The 18,963-nt window shown below is 38.6% G+C and overlaps 2 protein-coding genes across 11 annotated transcripts in view; one reads left to right on the top strand and one right to left on the bottom strand.

The window, feature by feature from the left end:
- The window catches only part of ARHGAP5 (Rho GTPase activating protein 5), a 111,259-nt gene that overhangs the window by 68,614 nt on the left and 23,682 nt on the right, over window positions 1-18,963 (bottom strand). For 3 of the 10 annotated variants that reach the window (XM_032404903.1, XM_032404912.1, XM_032404913.1), the window contains exon 1: window positions 11,257-11,487. The exons of 3 other annotated variants lie outside the window; for them this stretch is intronic. The gene's annotated coding sequence lies outside the window, so the exon portion shown is untranslated. Of the gene's footprint in view, window positions 1-11,256; window positions 11,488-11,638; window positions 11,729-11,809; window positions 11,884-12,028; window positions 12,208-12,989; window positions 13,052-18,963 lie in introns of those variants that run through there. 4 more of the 10 variants (XM_032404905.1, XM_032404908.1, XM_032404910.1 and 1 more) reach the window with 4 other exon arrangements.
- Window positions 5,722-11,490, top strand: LOC116632608 (potassium/sodium hyperpolarization-activated cyclic nucleotide-gated channel 2-like). The gene is made up of 2 exons (XM_032404557.1): window positions 5,722-5,754; window positions 10,849-11,490. The coding sequence occupies exons 1-2, from the start codon at window positions 5,722-5,724 to the stop codon at window positions 11,488-11,490; spliced, it is 675 nt and encodes a 224-aa protein (XP_032260448.1).

Here is an 18,963-nt window from a genome sequence, read left to right as displayed (position 1 = left end):
CTGTTATTTATGAGTTTTTGACAACAGTAAAATTGAAACCACTTGTGTCATGATTTCCCCATCTATAAAATGGGGCTGCTTATCTATACAAATTTAAGAACTAAATCATCTTTTTAAATGTTAAGTGCCTAGCAAACAAAAAGTTTAAGAAGTATTAGAGTTCTGTATTAGTTTGATTCTTGGAACCAGTGAAGCTGTCAAAAGATTTTTTTTTTTTTTTAAGATTTTATTTATTCATTTGAGATAGAGACAGAGGAAGCACAAGCAGGGGGAGAGGCTAAAGGAGAGGGAGAAGCAGGCTCCCCGCTGAGCTGACACCTGGATGCAGGGCTCGATCCCAGGACCTGGAGATCATGACCTGAACTGAAGGCAGACACTTAACCATCTGAGCCACCCAGGCGCCCCGCTGTCAAAAGATTTTTTTTGGTAAAAAATGACGTGATCAGACTTGTGACTTAAAAATATTTATCTGGGGGCGCCTGGGTGGCTCAGTCGTTAAGCGTCTGCCTTCGGCTCAGGTCATGATCCCAGGGTCCTGGGATCGAGCCCCGCATCGGGCTCCCTGCTCAGCGGGAAGCCTGCTCCTCACTCTCCCACTCACCCTGCTTGTGTTCCCTCTCTCGCTGTGTCTCTCTCTGTCAAATAAATAAATAAAATCTTTAAAAAAAAAAAAAAAATTTATCTGGCAGCAATATACACAATAATTAGAAGTAAAAGAAATTAGGGTAGTCCCATCCAATCCTATTAACTCTTTTTCATTAGTAGAACTTCTAAAAAATCTTAATCTGGTTAAATTGGGTAAATTGCACCTAGCACCACGTTTAACTTTCTTTACCTAAACTGCATGAAAAAATATTTGTATTTACTGATAAGAAAACAAAGCGAATGAACTGGATAACAAAATCATACACAGTGATAAAAAGGCAAAATGAAATTAGTTCATGAAAACAGCACAATGATTCTACAACAATTAAGAAAAAACCTGAAAACACAGTAAAATACAAGGTCTACCCTTCCTTCTTACTAGAAAAGCAGAAAACTGCAGACAATAAGCTTTAAGATGTACATCAAAAGAAAACATACCTAGTGATTACTCTGGGGAATTTTCATGTTAAACAGTATGAACACTAGCACTACATATGGCTCTTTATTAAACAAAAATCTATTCTGAAAACTAAGAGCAATTCAAAGACATGTTAAGACTGTCCCCTGCCTTCCAGTTTAAGAGACACAAAGTTAATAGAAAAGTTAACAGTACAAAGTCCTATGAACCTGAGTATTACAGAAAATTCTTAACTACAGACCTAATCCCTTGCCTTAACAGTCACTTCTTTATTCATTTCTCATATATGCTTATTCCAAACACATTTAAAAGAAACATTCCTGCTCTCCTACAGCATATACCTCAGAATACTGAGACAGATATTTTAAGTTATAGAGTATAAGCAGAAATGAAAACACTCATCATAAAATGTGTTTTAAAAGTTACAGAAAGAAAAGGGCCTTAAAATTAAATGAAGATGAGTGGAGGCATGAAGTTATTACCCTTTCTGGAAGGCTTTTTATCTAATGAGAAATAAAACTATTATATTGAGGATAAATTTTAATACTGAGGTTTCAACATACACCCTAATAAATTTGATAGTGGCAGGCTCTGAATCATGAATATTAAACTTTAAATTAAAAATGAGGTAACTCTGTGTGACATTTATGGTTTTCACACCAAATTCACAATAAACTACCAATTAGACACTGAGGAACATCCATGTTCTTCTTTCAGGAAGGCTATCTGCTGGTTATTTTGAAATCAGCTCCAGAGCTTATGTCATGAGTCACTACAAAGTGATTTTCAAACGGTGGTGGAAAATTCTTTCACCTACAGGTGGTAAAAAAGAACACTGGACAAATAGTTGCTCTCTCCCTCCAACTCAATCATCAAAGCAGTACATGCTTTATCTGATTCACAAGTTTACTTAACTCAAAAGATCTTTTAAAAAATTTTTCCAAAAGCTTTAATATTTAAAAAAAAAATGTTTTCAGAGTTTTAAAAAACTTGAGAAACCAACAGACTAGGGAAAAAACTGTCATCACCTGTCCTCAAAAACATTTTGCTATTTGTTTGGGTGAGTATGCTATTACCACCTCATGGGAGAAAGAGAGCTTTCATGAGTTTGGCTGTAACAGGTTATAAGGGCATTTAATTTCAGTCACCTGGATAGTTTATACATACATGAATTATCCACTGGCCCTCAACATCCAGGTCAAAATTACTGTCCATTAACTAACCAAGGTAGTTTTTCTTCTGCACTGATAAAAAAAAAAAAAGAATCCCCTCTTTTTTGTGTGTGCTCCTAGTAATAAACTAATGGCCAATATCTATATGCAGGCTATTCGATTTATTTGAAAATTCCTTTCAAATTTGTTTAATGATAATATTTGATTATGTTGATCCATACAACTTTCCAATTTTTGATGTGACTTTACTTTTATGTAACTTGTTCTCATTTTCTCCTATTTTTACCCTTGAAGAAACCATGACAAAAGTAGCAATGATCTATTCAAAGCTATCCAGTTAAAAGGAGTCTCTGGATAACCAATCTTTATTTTCTTAAGCAGTAGTACTGCTTTTCAACAGTTTGCAATGTGGTTTCTTTTTTTTCTTTTTAAGATTTTATTTATTTATTTGCTAGAGAGAGAGAAGGAGCAGGGAAGACAGGGCTAGAGGGAGAAGCCAACTCCCACCGAGCACGGAGCCTGATGTGGGGCTCGATCCCAGGACCCCAGGGATCACGACCTGAACCAAAGGCTGACTCTCAACTAACTGAACCACCCAGGTGCCCCAGCAATGCAGTTTCTCATTCTACCTTTAAGTTTAACTTACAACCATTTCAAGGAAATGTTTAGATTAAGTACCTTCCCAGAAATTAACAACAATGTACAATTTGAGTAGAACTACAGTTGATGAGAGTTGGAGGGAGAGGGCATTTTTCTGCCCAATATTCTGTTGAGTGGTCCCTAAAATTGTCTTAAAAATGAAGCCATCTATACGACTGAGTTTTCTAAGATATGTGACTAAGCCATTCAAACACAACATGCTCCTTTTAATGGAGTTTTAATAACATGAAGTGACTTTCTGAAAGAAAATTTTTCAAGTTCTACAGGGAATCTAGGAAGAATCAATTCTTAGTAATTCTGGACTTAAACCAAAATTTGTTTTGTACCTTCTCACAAAGCTTACATTCATAAATAAAAGGTATAATTTTAAGATTCTATACTTTAAAGTTATTATACTTTGTCAGGAAATTCCTGTTTGTCCTATCTTCAATATATATGGAGAATTTATCACTTCTCATTACATTTATTGCTCTAATTCTGACCCCATCCACCTTCGTATCTGGCCCCAGATTATTCCAAAGGCTTCCAGACTAGTTTCCCTGCTTCCATTCCTGCTCCTCTTCCCCTGTCTATTACTACCAGAGCAGCCAGTTTCTTTTAAACATTATGTCAGAGCTTCCCATTCTTAGGCCCAAAACCTTCCAGGGGCTCCTAAAAGTCAAAGTCAAATCCTTTCTATGGGATACTATAAGATCTATCTTCTCCAACCCTATCTTGCTCTCTGACCTACTCTCATATATTCTCCCATTCTCATTCTGCACCAGTCACACTGAGGAACACTGTTCCTCAGCATGTCTCTGCCTTTACACTTACTTTTCCTAATAACCCCCAAAATCCTCCTTGCCTCTTAATTCCTAAGTTACTATACAACTTATTTATTACTTGTCATTAACTCTATCCTTCTCCCCACCCCAGACCATATTTAATAAAGATCCACAAAGGCACAAATCTTTATTTCACCAATGTATTTCAAAAGCCTCCAAGAGTGCTTCCTATGTACTTGCTACTCAATAAATGCATGAGTCCTAACAAATATTAAAATCAAAATGTTCTTAATTCTTTGGCCAAAAAAAAGAGGAAATCACATTATGTTTTCTAAATAAGCACTGTACTATATTAATCTAAAAAGTTTTCTAAAGCTATTAATGGAAGGGCGTGCGGGTGACTCAAGTCAGCTGAGCGTACTGGTTTCAGCTCAGGTAGTGACTTCAGGTTAGTGAGATCAAGCCCCCGAGTCGGGCTCTGCGCTCAGCACAGAGTATGCTTAAGATTCTCTCTCCCTCCTTCTGCCCACCCCCCTTCATGCTCTCGCTAAAATAAATTAATTAATTAATTTAAAAAACTATTAATGGAAGAAATGCACATGCATTTCAAGGTCCCAAAAAGTCAAAATTTAAGCATCAGAATGAAGACTATGATCTATAATATATTCAGCCAGAATAACCATCTAGTTTTTGTTTTTGAAACATTTTTTAGAATCACAAATATTTTAAGAAATTACACTTTCAAGACCTAATTACACAGAAGGATCTTTGTAGTTACATGTTCCATCTTCTTTAAGTCAAATAAAATATCCCTTATATAAACAAATATTTGAGAAAAGACAGATCCAAGCCCGAAGATTTCATATATTTCACAATTTCAGGCAATCTACACTAGCTTAATAAAAGTATCAACTGAATTACTAAAGATGAATATGGTACAATATTGATATAGTATTCCTTTTCTTAATGCTGTTCATTCTCAATAACAAATTTATCAATGCTATGAAAAATCAGAAGAGGAAAGCCATTTTAACATACATGATAACTAAGTAAAAACAATGTAATACCTGTAGAAAAGTCAATTATATTCCATAATATTGTCTTTGACCAAGTTTTCTACCACATAAGCACATAATCTTAAGGTTGAATGAAATGCTAAATACAGCATTCCTATGAACTGGTCTTTACACAAAACTATTATCAAGTGAATGAAAAGAGAATCTATTAAAAATTTCAACAACTTACATAGTGACTAAATAACCTGGAAGCATATCTTGGTAGGATTCAGGATTAAACTATGTTAGGATAGAGATTTTGTTCTGTTTTTTGGTTGTAGTTGTTTATTTGTTTTACCATATTCCCAACACCCTGAACAGTGCCTGATACACAATGGGTACTCAGATATTTGATGACTAAATGGGTCAATCTCCATACTCAGATCCTAAACCACTAGGCAATCTTGAAGTCGTATTTGTAGTCAAAATTAACAAAAATTACAACAATGCTATGGGCCCAAAGACTATCAGTACAGCAGTATATTCTAATATAAAAGTCCAGAGTTTTTTTTTCAAGACCAAAAGTCTTCTTGTCAAGACAAATTAGTTAAGCCTAAAGGCTCAATGGAAGTACTTCCAGGAGGGTCCAAGTAGGCAGTACTTTGGGAGCACCCCAAGCCCTACTCAACAAAGACAATTCTGCTTTTATTCATTTTTATCTTTTGATATTTCAAGTATTTATTGTTTGAAAAAAAGTTTCACTGCATAAAATATTTGAAAACCAATGACCTAAATTATTTCCAAACAGATTAACTACCCTATTATTTAATGAAAACTTTCTTCTAACATGTCATGTCCAAAGCCTTGGTGTGAAGTTATTCTAAACTCTTTCTAGACCATGTCCTCACTCTGTGGTGAAAACAGAAGAACCAAAGGTCATTCCATTTATATCAACCTATGTAAACAACCCACTAAGTATTTACTGTGCTTAGCTACTATCTGAGCTTTATGTCAGAGGTTTTGAGGGTACAAAGGTATAGTATAGGGAAGTCCACTAAGCTAGCGCTATGAATATGTTCACCTCCCTTCCAGAATCTGAGGTATTCTCACTGGAGAACAGAGAAGTAAGGGGAAGGTCATGATTTGACATTCAAGATTATAATGCTATAACAGAGGAAAATCATTATTTTCATTATACAAAATACTTTAGGTAAGGCTTAACAGTTTTCTTAATGATGGGAACATTAGAGGTTGGATAAGAATCTCAGGAACACATATAGACTAAAAAGAAGGTATAGATTGAAAGAAAAAAAAAAAGGCTCAAAATAAATTCCCCCAAAATTTTTAAAGAAACTTTATGACACCATAACTGAGAAGACAAAGGCAATGTGCTATACCATGGAACTGATAAATGCAATAAGAATTCAAAAACATGAAAGATCAGTGCAAGTTGGAATAGATCAGGGTTTGGAAAACTTTTTCTGTATAATGGCCAAACAGTAAATGTTTCAGGCTTTGCATCTCATACAGTATCTGTTAGTAACTATTCAACTCCGCTGTCACAGCACAAAACAGCCATACACGATACTTAATGAATGACCGTGGTTGTGTTTATGAACACAAATTTGAATTTCATATTATTTTAACATATCGCAAAATATTATTCTTTCAGTTGTATCCTCAACCATTTCAAAATCTAAAAAGCCATATACAGAAATAGGACAGAAGGCCAATCTGGTCCAAGGACCGTAACCTGCAGACCCCCGGAACAGATTAAGTTTCAGTGAGAAGAAAGGATTTGAATCAACTTTGTAAAATAAACTGGATTTGAATTTCAAAAAGTCATTCCAGGTGTGTGATTAGGGTGGAGTGGTTGAGCACAGTTGCCATGCTGAAAAGTAGACTTACTATTTTATTTCTGAAGATATAAGGTATGACTATAGGAGGTCTTCAAGGACAAGCAGGAGTTAGACCTTGTAATAAGCAATAAGAAATCATTATAAGCTAGAAATGGAATACAAAATTAGATTTGCTGAGGCACAAAGCCCAAAAGATGGACAAATCCTGGAGGCTTAAAAGCACCTGAACTACCACAGAATTGAAAAGAACAATCCAAGAAAAAGAATTTGGTGACTGGCTGCTAATTTTAAGAAATAAAGACAAATGAATCAATGTTTCTTAACAAAAAGCTAATCAGTTTCAGCAACAGATGGTGGTGTCACTTGAGTTTCAGGTGACAGTATTTCTAAAGAGAAATGAAAATATAGAAATGAAATGAGGCAACATCAAAATCAGTAACATAAATTTCAAGATCATAAACTTAAAATTATTTAAGAGACCATTTAATACTCTTATAAGAAACATCTAAATAGTTACCTAGTTAATAAAGAAGAAATCTGGATCTTTCAATTCCCCAGATCATAGAAATGTTAATTTTCCACTAGTTCTCTAAGCAATCAAAATAAAAATAAGTAAATAAAAAGAATTATTATTTGGTTCTGAAAAGGTAAGAAAACGTAAGTATGGAAAGAAACAAAATTTTGGATCAGGAAGAATACATGATCAACAGGAAGAAAATTAACAAACTATAACAGAACCAATGTACAAGTTTTTCCAAGGTTGCTAGTAATGCCAAATACAGCAAAGAAGATAAAGAGTAACACAAGAATTATTTCACCAACACTCCTTCTATTAACCTTGTGTTAATACTTTTCCCTAAATCTTTCAATTTCACTCAAAAGGTACAAACTGATGCTCTTAAATTTTTACCTTCTATTTTCCCCTCATCAGCCAATCTATCTTCACTTCCCCGTGCTTTTGGTCCACAGTGTCATTAACTTACTTGTCTTTCTTCTTACTCATCCCAATCTTCCCCAACTTCTAAATCTTATCTCCTTTATCTAAATTCCTTTACACTGATTTTAAAAATCAGTATGTCCTGCCTTCTATATGGCTCTTCTACTCTATCTTGAGCTGGTATCCAACCATTCCTAAATTGTCAAGCTCTCTCCCCACCAAAGCTATAAGCTCTTCTAAGGGAGTAATATTTTATATTTCCTTGTATTATTCACAGTGCCCTAGCTGCTCAATAAAATACTGTTCAGGAACAAAATAGGCTAAATCTAGTATGAAGCTAGAAAAATGAAAATTTACTTTTACCATTAACTCTTCACGATGAAAAAAGCTTGAGAACCTAACCAAGTGACACACACACATCATATTTTAACCCTAAAATTACAAAGTTATACATAACTCTTATTCCCAAGTAATAGTTCTAAGGAGTCAAACACAAAGACATGACCAAACATTAACATCTATTTTTACTGCAAATCTAAGATATTGTGGACCGTCAACCTCCAAAATACAGTGAAAAAAAGACCAACCTTGTTTACCATCTCTCTTATATTCAAACTCCTATTTGCAGTTAATGCATCCAAATTCAAATGATTATTCTGTAAATAATTCCCAAAGAGCACCTGATAGAAATAGTTACCTTTTCTGCATTTTTTAGTATTAGTACTCACTTATTCACTCCTTTATAGTTACTACCTCTTCAACTAAAGCTCAAGCTACACAATCTCTAATTTATCTTGGTATCTCCACGGCCAGGCACACAGTAAATGCTAAATAAAGGTAATACGAATTAATGAATTACAAAGCAGAGACTTTAAAAGTTTCCTTTAGGCGCAGATTTCTTTTTTCAGAGAAATTCTTATATTTAAGTACAATACATTTAACAAACAAAAAAAGCAGCTGCTGGGTTGTCAGAGGAAGTCTCAAGGCATCCAGGAAAAATCCATTAAGTGGTTCAAGCAACAGAGTTTTAAAGCCAATTAAATTAAAGTTCACACTTAAAAATTCTTAGCACTGAACTATTTTTCTTAATTTCTAATATAGTTGTTCCTGGTTTGAGAAAATGATTAACTACAGCCTTCATTTAAACAAACAGGAGCTTGATTACTCAAGCCACCAAATGATGGATCACTTTATCAAGGTTTCTTCACCATTCATTATAGAAAACCAAGCTCCCCTGGTGTACTTTAAATGTATTTTACAAACATTTTTTAGGAACACAGATATTATTAAAACCTAACACCATATAACACTTCTTGAGTAAATTACCTGCATACCTTCTTGGTGTGCAAAGAAAAAAATCAGGGGTCTTACAGCTCTACAGAGTTTTTAAAATAATTTGTATAGAAACTAGTTTGAAACTTACTCTGTAGCCACCAAGAAATTTTCTATTATGCCATTTCATACTAAAAGGTAACACTTACCTTAAGGCCTGCTAATGTTGAAAAAAGTTTAGTGGAATTCTGAGACACAACTTTTCCTTCAGTATTAAAAAACTGAGTCACAAAACTGTTTTCTAACCACAACTTCAATTCCAAAAAATGAATGCAAATACAGTATTTTATTCCTTTAAAAAAAAATCTTAACTTTCAAAGTCAAAATAATTATTTTCTCCAAAAGAGTAAGTGTACTGAATATGCTTTTCAAACAGAAAAAAGTGTATGTGTGTGGAGGGATTTCAAAGCATTTTGGAGATGTGAATTTAAGATATTAATTTTACAATACATTTTTTAAATTGCTAAAGTAATTTAAATGGGGTGGGGTGCTTAAAAATGACAAAGATAATCAGATTTCTGTGACAATTCTTTCTTATAGCGAAGTGTAACCCATCCATTCCCCAAAGCCTTTGTAAGGAACGTACACAAAGAATGGTAAAATAACAACACATGCTGAGGAGGGTTAAAAAAAAGTAGCTTGCACAGGACAACCAAATCAATTGTTATCTAGTCATCTGTGTCCTTCTAACTAGTCTGCTTTAAGTCAATCAGATCAATGGCCCAATAGCACCTTTCTTGAGAGTTAAATACCCAGGTATACCGAGCTTTTCAATCATGTATGTTTATTCATAAAGTGCTTTAAGACCTATGCAAGTTTTTGGTGATCCACACTTAACACTCTTTTCCTCTGCTCTACTACAGATACGGGAAACAAGAGTCAATTTGAAAAGGATAGATGAAAAGGCCAAAAGTGAGAAAGCAATTTAAAATGGAAATAAAACCTTAATCTGCAAACTGTCCAGTAGATTACCTACATAGTATGTATATCTAACACTACTCATTAAGAATACAGTTTTATCATACTGAAGTCAAATAAACTGGAATTGACAGTAAAACATCTCCAAAACACATTTTGCTAATGTATCTTAACCAAATATTTTTCCAAATAGTTGCATCTGGATCAAATTTTTGCTCAAAGAACCATTTTAAATGGAGATTTTGAGAAATACTTCCTGAAGTGAATGCAAATGCACTGAATGCAAATAACTCCCCCCCCCACTTTGAAATTGAGTATTGGTTTTGGATGTTTAAAATGAAGACTGCAAAACCCTCCCCTCCACACCCCTCCTCAACACCTGTAGAAGGCAGCAAAGGCAAAGATCAGTAAATACAACGACGTATTCCACCGTTTTACACTTCACTATTTTAAAAAATGGTATTGTTTCCTATCTATCACAGAGGAAATAAAGCAAATTTTCGTTAGGAATTTAAACTTAAAAATGGGCGTACACACAATCTGTATGCCTGTTTTGGTCTAGGTTTAAAACACTTAAAATTCCCATTTATTAAGCATGAGCCCAAACTGGATTTCTATCATATGGCAAAAGTGTAAGCGTCTCCCTACAACTTTCTCGGAATTTTACCAAACGTCCTAATAGTTTGCCTTTACTTCCGAGCACCTTTCGGCGCCAGCTACACCCACAGTCTCCACCTCACTCGCATTTCTAATAACGCTGAAGAGGGAGGGTGTAAGGGAGTATTTATGTGTGGATAAGTGCGCGCGCGCTCCCGCGCGGTTCCCCCCCCCCACCCCGATACTTTTCTTTAGTGGAAACAGAGGGAGAATCTAGAGGTTATTCTCGCAAAAACTCAGTATCAAAGCCTCAACCCAGCCGCAGTCAACCGTAAGACTCCGGGTTTTGGTTGCGCAGTGCAACTTCTCACACCCTACCCCGAGCTTTCGCAGCAGATGGGAAATTGAAGAGAACCCAAGCAGGAGTGGGGGAGATCGGGAAAAAGTGAAAGGGCCGATCCCCTTGAAAGGCGCTTAAGTTTGCAACGAAGATTGTGTTTCCGCGAATATGCGCCCACCCCCTCCCCCTTCCAGGTGGAACTCGTTAACAGCAGCAACCCAGCCAACAGACACCGCCACCTTCCCTCCCCACGTACCATCGGAGAGCAGGGCAAGTGAGGGCGGCGGGCGAGAGCGGACGCCTGGCGGGGCCGGCGCGATCCCCGGCCACCACCAGGCCTCCGCCGACCCCGGCCGCGTCACCTGTGGAGAAAGCGCCCCCTCCCCCGGCCTCTCTGCCCTTCACGCCGACCGTATCCCCCCCGCGCCAGCCGCTCCCCGCTCGGCCTGCGAGGACGGAGCGCGGCGCCAGGCTCCCCTCCGTGGCTGCGGGGCCCCAGCGCCTTGAACTGGTTACAACCGGCGGCGGCTACCGAGCGGGGCAGCCGGTGGCGGGAGGGTCCCGGTCGGGGAGGGGGAAAGCGGGCAGGCCCAGCGGAGCGGCGATCACAAGGTCCTACCTAACACCGTCGGTCTCCTCCGTCTCCTCCTCAACGGCAGCGGCGCCGGCGGTGGCGGCGGCAGCGACATTCCTGGGGAGCGCTCCCGCCGCCGCCGCCTCCTCCTCCACTCTCTGCTCGCCTCTCTTCCCCGGCGCGCTCACCAAGCGCCGCGTCCCTTCAGCCACCTCCGCCCGCCCTCCCCAACACACACGCCCCGAAACCTTAAGCCCTACAGCTCCCGCGGCCGGGTAACCCACCCTCCCACCCTCCCTCCCGCCACCAGCGGCGGCCCCGTCCCTCCCCCCTTCCCCTGTGCCCGCCGCCGCGCCGGGCTCAGTAATGGCGGCCACTCGGGCTCCCTCGCGCTGACGGATCTCTCTCCCTCTCTCCCGAACTTTACCTCAGCATCTCTCCCGGCGCGCACCGCCGGAACGCACGCGCGCGCGCGCGCAGCCACACACCCGGCCGGGGGCGGAGCGGCGGCGCAGCCTCGACGGGGCGCGCGCGCGCGCGCACGCGCACCCGCACCCGCACCGTCCTCCCCACAATTCCCCGCCCCCGCCGCCCTCACCTCACGGCTCCTCCCGCGCCGCGCGCCCGGCTGGGCCCCGCCCCTGCCCTCGTCTCCGGGGAGCCTGGGAAGGCGCGAGCGCTCGGGCCGGAGGGAGGGGAGAAGCGCGGGGCCGCGTCCTCGCTCGCGTCCGGGCTCCCCCATTGGCTTCTGCCCTTCCCCCTTCTTCCTCCGCCTCTCCCACCCATTGGTTCCCTCTCCTACTCCATTCCTTCTCACCTTTTCCCTTTTACCCATTGGCGTGAGTATTTTTCCTCAGCTTTCCCCTTTCTCCGTATTCTCCTCCTCCGTCCCATCCTCCACGCTTTAGAAGCTGCAGATCATGCAACCCTGAGCGCGGTCGTCTCCGAACCTTCCCTGCTTTCTCCCTTTCCTTCTGTTCCGGTTTCTGGCTGAAACTGAGAGCAAACCACAGTACTGCAAAGGAACCTGGTATTGTGTTAGCCGTTGCAAAACATCGCACGGGCACCGAAAGATTCTCGATAAATCCCCCCCTACGGTCTCTGAGCATTAAAGAATTCAAGGGAGAAAAATATGCGCCCTAGCTTGTTCGCGGGGACATGCTCTCATGTCTACTCCTACGTATGCAGCCAGTTTTCCGCCTGGGGATCGCTCGCCAACTACAGACATCACCCGCCCGGGACCTGGTGCCATGCTCACCCAGAAGGCAAAACTCCAAGGGAGCAAGCAAGAATCCCTTTCTCCGTCCACACCGCACGGTCGCTGACAGGCCCGTGGTTTATTTTGTTCTTATGGAAGTTAAGCGAGATACCAAGATTTAGGGGCTTAGGGTGGCCCCAAAGACGCCGGCTCACACCAGCCCAACCTTAGGAACCAGGCTTTTATTATCCTACCTTAAGTATATTCAGTATTTTTTGAGACATGGAAATTTTACAAGTTTGGGGGTACACCGGGCTTTCGGTGTATTTCTTTTCCGAGCCTTGGTATTGAAAGGTGGAGGAAAGACGGACGGTAGAAAAATGCCTTTCTTTTTACCATTGAAGAAACTGATGTCTTGTGACTTTCCCAAGGTCATCAGAATCTGTCTTACAGAGAGGTCTTAAAATTAGTTGCCAGCAGATAAAAGAATGAGCAGAAACATAAGTCTACCCCAACTTGTTAAGTCTAAAAGAAGTAATTTGGGGGAGAATTTCTCTTTGGAGAAAGATTTGTTTCTTACCTTGAAAACAGTTCATCATCAGTAAAGTTAACATGAAAAATCTTTTAAGTTCCAGTTATTCTTTATTTCTTATGTTACATAAGGTACTGAAGTTAGCCAAGGTTGCTTTTTTTGTGTTATAATGATGCAGCTGCTGCCAACCAGAAGTACATCTACGGTCTGTTGGTAAACTAGAAAAAACAAAAACTGCCTTTTGGTAAAAATCAGAAAATATGTCAGTAAATCTATCACAATATTCCAGCAGAAGTTTGTTCCACACTCCTGCCCCTCTACCGTCCATATTTCTCAAAGGTAAACTTAATAGACAAAGCAGAAGGGACATGTTTAATTTCTTTATGTCTCTTACTCCTCCCTAATTTTAAAAAGGCATCACTGAAATTCCTTACTCCAGCCACTTTCTTGCATCTGAATGGTACCAAATAGGTTAAGTAGTTAAGGTCTGTAGGCACTTCTTTCTTTCAGTTACAAACCATAGGCAAGGGAAGGATGCAAAAGAAAACTTGCAATCAAAGTAAATATAGAGAGGAAGGAAGAAAAGGAGAGGAAGAAATTGGGGAAAGGGAGTGGAACCATCAATGTGAGGTACTAATGCCATAAGTACCCATACCCCCTGTGCAGGTTGGAAAGCTCATGCATTTAAATGCATTTCTTGACCTTTGTACTAAGAGTCTTTAAAAATACAGTAAGCTGATTCAGTGTCACAACTTTGAAATGTTAAGTGTTATAGAGTGTCCACCCTAAAGACACTTTAAAAATTACTTCCTAAATAATCAGAGATTTCATAACCATGGACATGTATCAACATAAACCCAAGTCAAATAAATCAGGTCTTTTAAAGGAAGCATCATCATATAAATAAGGTGAAAATTACACCTTCTTTATACGATGATGCTTCCTTTAAAACAGGACATGATACTAAAGAATCAAGACATGATTCTGGAGGAAAAACAAGACTTGAAATGTCATATTCTCATAATGAAGACCCAGAAAATGTAACAAACAAAGCCATGATTTTCAAAGGATAATTTTCGTAGCTGACATTACTGTTAGTCCTCCCACATCATCCATCTTGACTTAAGGGGTCTGGAACTTTAAAACTTTGCTCCTTATCAATACTAATAGTCTAAAGCTGCTTACCAGTATGAAAAAAATTAACAGATTTTTATTGTTTTTATATTACTTGCTCTTCTCAAAAAATAAAACATACACTTTTATGTACAAATAAAAATGTGAACATGGGAACCGGGGGCCAAAGTCCTGTGCTTGAAAATGCTCAGATATCTACAAATAAAAGGCAATAAAGAAGAAAAAATAAAACAAAAAACAAAGAATAAGATGGCATCGTTTAAAGTTGATCAGGAACCATGCCTTCAAAGAAATGGCTTTGAACATGGGGGGCACCTGGGTGGCTCAGTCATTAAGCGTCTGCCTTCGGCTCAGGTCATGATCCCAGGGTCTTGGGATCGAGTCCCACGTAGGGCTCCCTGCTCCGCGGGAAGCCTGCTTCTCCCTCTCCCACTACCACTGCTTGTGTTCCCTCTCCCGCTGTCTGTCTCTCTCTCTCCGTGTCAAATAAATAAATAAAATCTTTAAAAAAAAGAAAAAAAGAAATGGCTTTAAACACCCACCCTCCCCACCCAAAAGGACAAATCTTGAAAAAATAAGTAATGTATTCTTTACACACACACACGAGAGAGAGAGAGAGAGAGAAAGAGGGAGAGATGGAGTAACTATTACCAAGCTCTCTCAGATCATCTACTCTTCTTATCTAAAATAAAAAATTTAAGCTCTTGTTCTGCTGTACTGGATAATTAAAATTACCCGAAGCTTTGTTCATCATTTACTTTGAAAAAATTAGCAGAATAAGATTTTGGTCAGGCATTTTAAGTTTTAAATTTAAATATTCTCCACAAATTTCTAGTTCTTTAACACATCCTAATAAAGTATTAATATGCATGGACTTTCTAGGATCAAAAGAGATGACAGCCATAAATGTTATCAAAATTCCAGCTCTACAATATTTCAAATGTTGGATGTGATTCGGCTTCAAAAGAATTTACCCTCTAGAAGCAGCTGCACCCCCTGCTGGAAATCTCTAATCATAACTACTTTGGCTTTTAAAGCCTCAGCCAAGAACAAATGAAAAGCCAAACAAAGGGCCTTTGCATTCATAATAAAATTGACCAATACTTTTTGCCTGTCTGATACAAGACAGGCTTCTGGACAACAAACTACTTCAGAATGTCACCTGATTACAGACAAGATACACAAAGAAGTTGGAGAATAACAAAGGCAAATTAGCTAAATAACCAAAGCACTGAACAATTGTTTATTGTGTGATTTCCTATTGAATTTCACAACTCATTTCCACCTCCCACCTAACCCCCACCTCCTGCCTAGAATTCTCTCTTTCTCCCTGTCTGATACAGTGAGGACTATCAGGTGGACAGAAGGCGGAGTAAGATGGCGTGCTATTCCCTCAAGTAGGCAAATGGTGATACACCCAATAACCCCAGTAACCATTCACTGAGTTGGGTGCTGAAAGACTTTCTCCAAATTTGTTATATGGCTACCAATGATATTTTCAGCATGAAGAAAAGGTGCTAATTATGTTTTGGCTGTTACTGTAGAAAATATTTTGACCAGAGTTAAGGTAATTGTGAGCATGGCACTGGAACAGTAGGAAAGTAATGCATTGACCTTCCTGGCATTTTATTCCACAGAGCCTTGTTCTGTTGATTTTCCAGAATTGTATTTTCAGACTGAAATCCCAAAGATGGTATCAGAGTCTAGCTTCAAAATGTCATGTTCTTGCCACTCTGGTCCTAGGACATAACTGAAATAATGAAAGCAGAACTCTATTTTTGAATAATTAGTATTTTATAAAGATTATTTGTAATGCAGACTCCTTTTAAAGGGATAACAATTCATTCAGGTCCCACCAGCACAAATACTTTCGTTAGACAAAAATCTTCAAGTTATTTTCTCTCACAAAAGGAGGTATTATTGGGCCATCTGGACCCTCCATTGAGTTTTTATGAAAGATCACAGCTTGAATTTAATCAACCCCAATAAGGTTAACCCCACGAAGCTAAAAAATAATTGCAGAGGTTGCTAACTGAATTCTCTTTGAGATTGTTACCACTGTCGTTTGTAAATCATTACAATGGGAAACAGGAACTCGTATTGCTTGACTATTTAACCACAAGAACATAATTTTTGTGAATACCCCTCATTCCTGCTCTCTTTAGGCCACATTTGGATTGTGAGCCCCGCTAGGTAAGAATCGCAAATGAATGTTTGGCCCTATACAATAACCAGAACATGGTTAGTAGAAAGTTCAATGAATGTTTGATGATAATAATAATTTGAAACACTCTAGGTTTTATGGATTTCTGTGGATTTATTACTAACAGAAGGCTTTAGATTATATTTTGAAATACTAGCTGAGATAATCACTTTGGAAAATACAAATCATTTGAAGAAATCGCTGAATTTGCCTGTGAAAGTAAAGTTAGATGTTCTTCCCTGAGCGCAACCCACAGTTCTCCACGTCACATCTCTCTAAAAGGTAAACATGAGTGACTAGCAAAAATAACTGTGGATCTGAAACATCAGGGAACATTGTAAAGAACTGGTGCAGATTAAGAGTTTCTGAAATCAATGAGAAGCTGTCTAATCACTTCACAATTAAGGCTTTGTTATTTTTCCCTATTATTATAAGGTGTAAATAGATGATAAATGTTTGCTTTGCCGATCCATGCTTCTGCATTTTCTTCAAAAAGCCCCTCAAATAATAAAGTGGTTTTTCTAATTGGACACACAACTTCTTTCAAACACATATATTACATAGTGATGGATAATAATACTCTTGTTTCGATTTGGTATATATATACCATGAAATATTATGCAGCCATCAAAAAAATGAAATCTTGCCATTTGCAATGACGTGGATGGAACTAGAGGGTATTATGCTGAACGAAATAAGTAAATCAGAGCAAGACAAGTATCATATGATCTCACTGATATGTGGATATTGAGAAACAAGACAGAGGATCATAGGGGAAGGGAGGGAAAAATGAAACAAGATGAAACCGGAAAGGGAGACAAACCATAAGAGACTCTTAATCTCTGGAAAAAAACTGAGGGTTGCTGGAGTTGGGGGGGGGGGTGTGTGGGAGGGGTGGAGTGGTTGGGTGATGGACATTGGGAAGGGTATGTGTTATGGTGAGGGCTGTAAATTGTGTAAGACTGATGAATCACTGACCTGTACCCCTGAAACAAATAATACATTATATGTTAATAAAAAAAATTTTTTTTTAATTAATATTCTTCTTTCCCCAAATAGGCTTCCAATCCCTCTCTTCAGCACAGTCTAGCACAGGACTATAGCATATGCTTCATTTATTTCTAGCTTTAGTACCCACAGGTAATTCTATTTTCTCCTCAAAAAGTATTTACATTAGAAATTCTGAGATTTTACAAACGTGGTAATAAAGTAAAGGTAAAGCAGCAAAAATTCATAACGTGTCCTGTAGATCAAATTCTTGTAAAACTACATTTAAATGCAGGCAAATATTTAAAATATTTTAAAAGTATAGATTTTTGAGATAGAAAAATATCTATATTGATTTCTGTGGGAAAAAAATCAGGCTACAAAGAAATAAAGGTAGTATGATTCCATTTTTGTAGAAAGAAAATGTATTGAAAACAAGATGACAATATTACTGACCAACATGTTAACAGAGATTTAAGCCAGATGGCCAGATTACAGCTAATATTAATTTTCTCCCTTTTGCTTTTCTGTATTTTCTAATTTTTTACAACAAACATATTATTTCTTGTGCAATAAAAATTTGGAGTATAGTGGTGTTGAAAATGGAGAGATAAAATATATAAAGCAGGATGAGGTAAACTGTCTTGAAGCAACTGCCTATCACATAAATCTATTTTTTTCTCTTTTATTATTTCCTTTCTTCTTTTTCCCCCCTCTTACTCCTACTTTAGATTGTTTCTTCTTTCTTCCTTTTTTACTTTTTGAATCTCTATCTGCTTGTCCTTCTCTCTTAATTATCTCTTGGGCCTTTTACAGGCCACCTTGGGCATTGACTGGTTCCATCTGAGCAATCTCTGATGTAATGGAACGAAATGGTCTAGGTAAACATATTATTGCCACCACTGGATTGTAGCCTGTCTTTGATGACTTTTTTTTTTTAAGGCCTTACAGACCAAAACATATCAAAGAACATACATTTTGTTATATTTAATGACTTTATTTTTAATTATGTAAATCTGCCAATAGTATTGCCTATGTTGCTGGTGATCTCATGGCACAGATTCTATTTTTAACCTGTTTCTACACTAAGACTCTGTTCAAAGCTTTCAGGTAGTATCTCTAATAGATAGTATCTCTAATGCTGGTAATGCTGATCTGATCTTTCCACATGCTCTGGTATTCCCCTTTGGACCACAAGGATTATAATAAAATGTATTCCATTTGGATGGTTTCCCATGTGGATTTGCTGATACTTAGGTTACCTTTGGCTTCCATCACCCCAGGGAACTGAAGGTTGCTGTTTTAAGTCTGGGCATTTATCTTGTACCACTCCTCTTCACTACATCCTCCTCAAAACAGTACAGTCAATTACCAGTTTAAAGAAGAGGCCCAAATGGTCTTACTACAGTGCAAAGGAATGCTGGGGCACAAATTCATCTGCAGTAGAAAGCCCGCCAAACTGGGAGTCAAGAGACCTGAATTGTATCTCAGGTTTTGCTTATTGTGTGACCTTCAGAAGTCATTGAAGCTCCCTGAGCTGAAATTTCTGCATCCACAAAATTGTCCCTTTGCCACTCTGACATAATTAAGTTTGAAATTATTTTGCAGGATTAGGCCAGGAATCAGGCTTCACTTTTTCCTGGTTCACACTTAATTTAACACCCACCCATACCCACCACCACACCCAGGACAAAGCTG

The sequence above is a fragment of the Phoca vitulina genome, unplaced genomic scaffold (assembly GCF_004348235.1).
Source record: "Phoca vitulina isolate PV1807 unplaced genomic scaffold, GSC_HSeal_1.0 scaffold7, whole genome shotgun sequence".
Taxonomy (NCBI): Eukaryota; Metazoa; Chordata; class Mammalia; order Carnivora; family Phocidae; genus Phoca; species Phoca vitulina.
The sequence above is the reverse complement of the archived record's forward strand: the minus strand, read 5'-3'. Positions and strand labels throughout refer to the sequence as shown.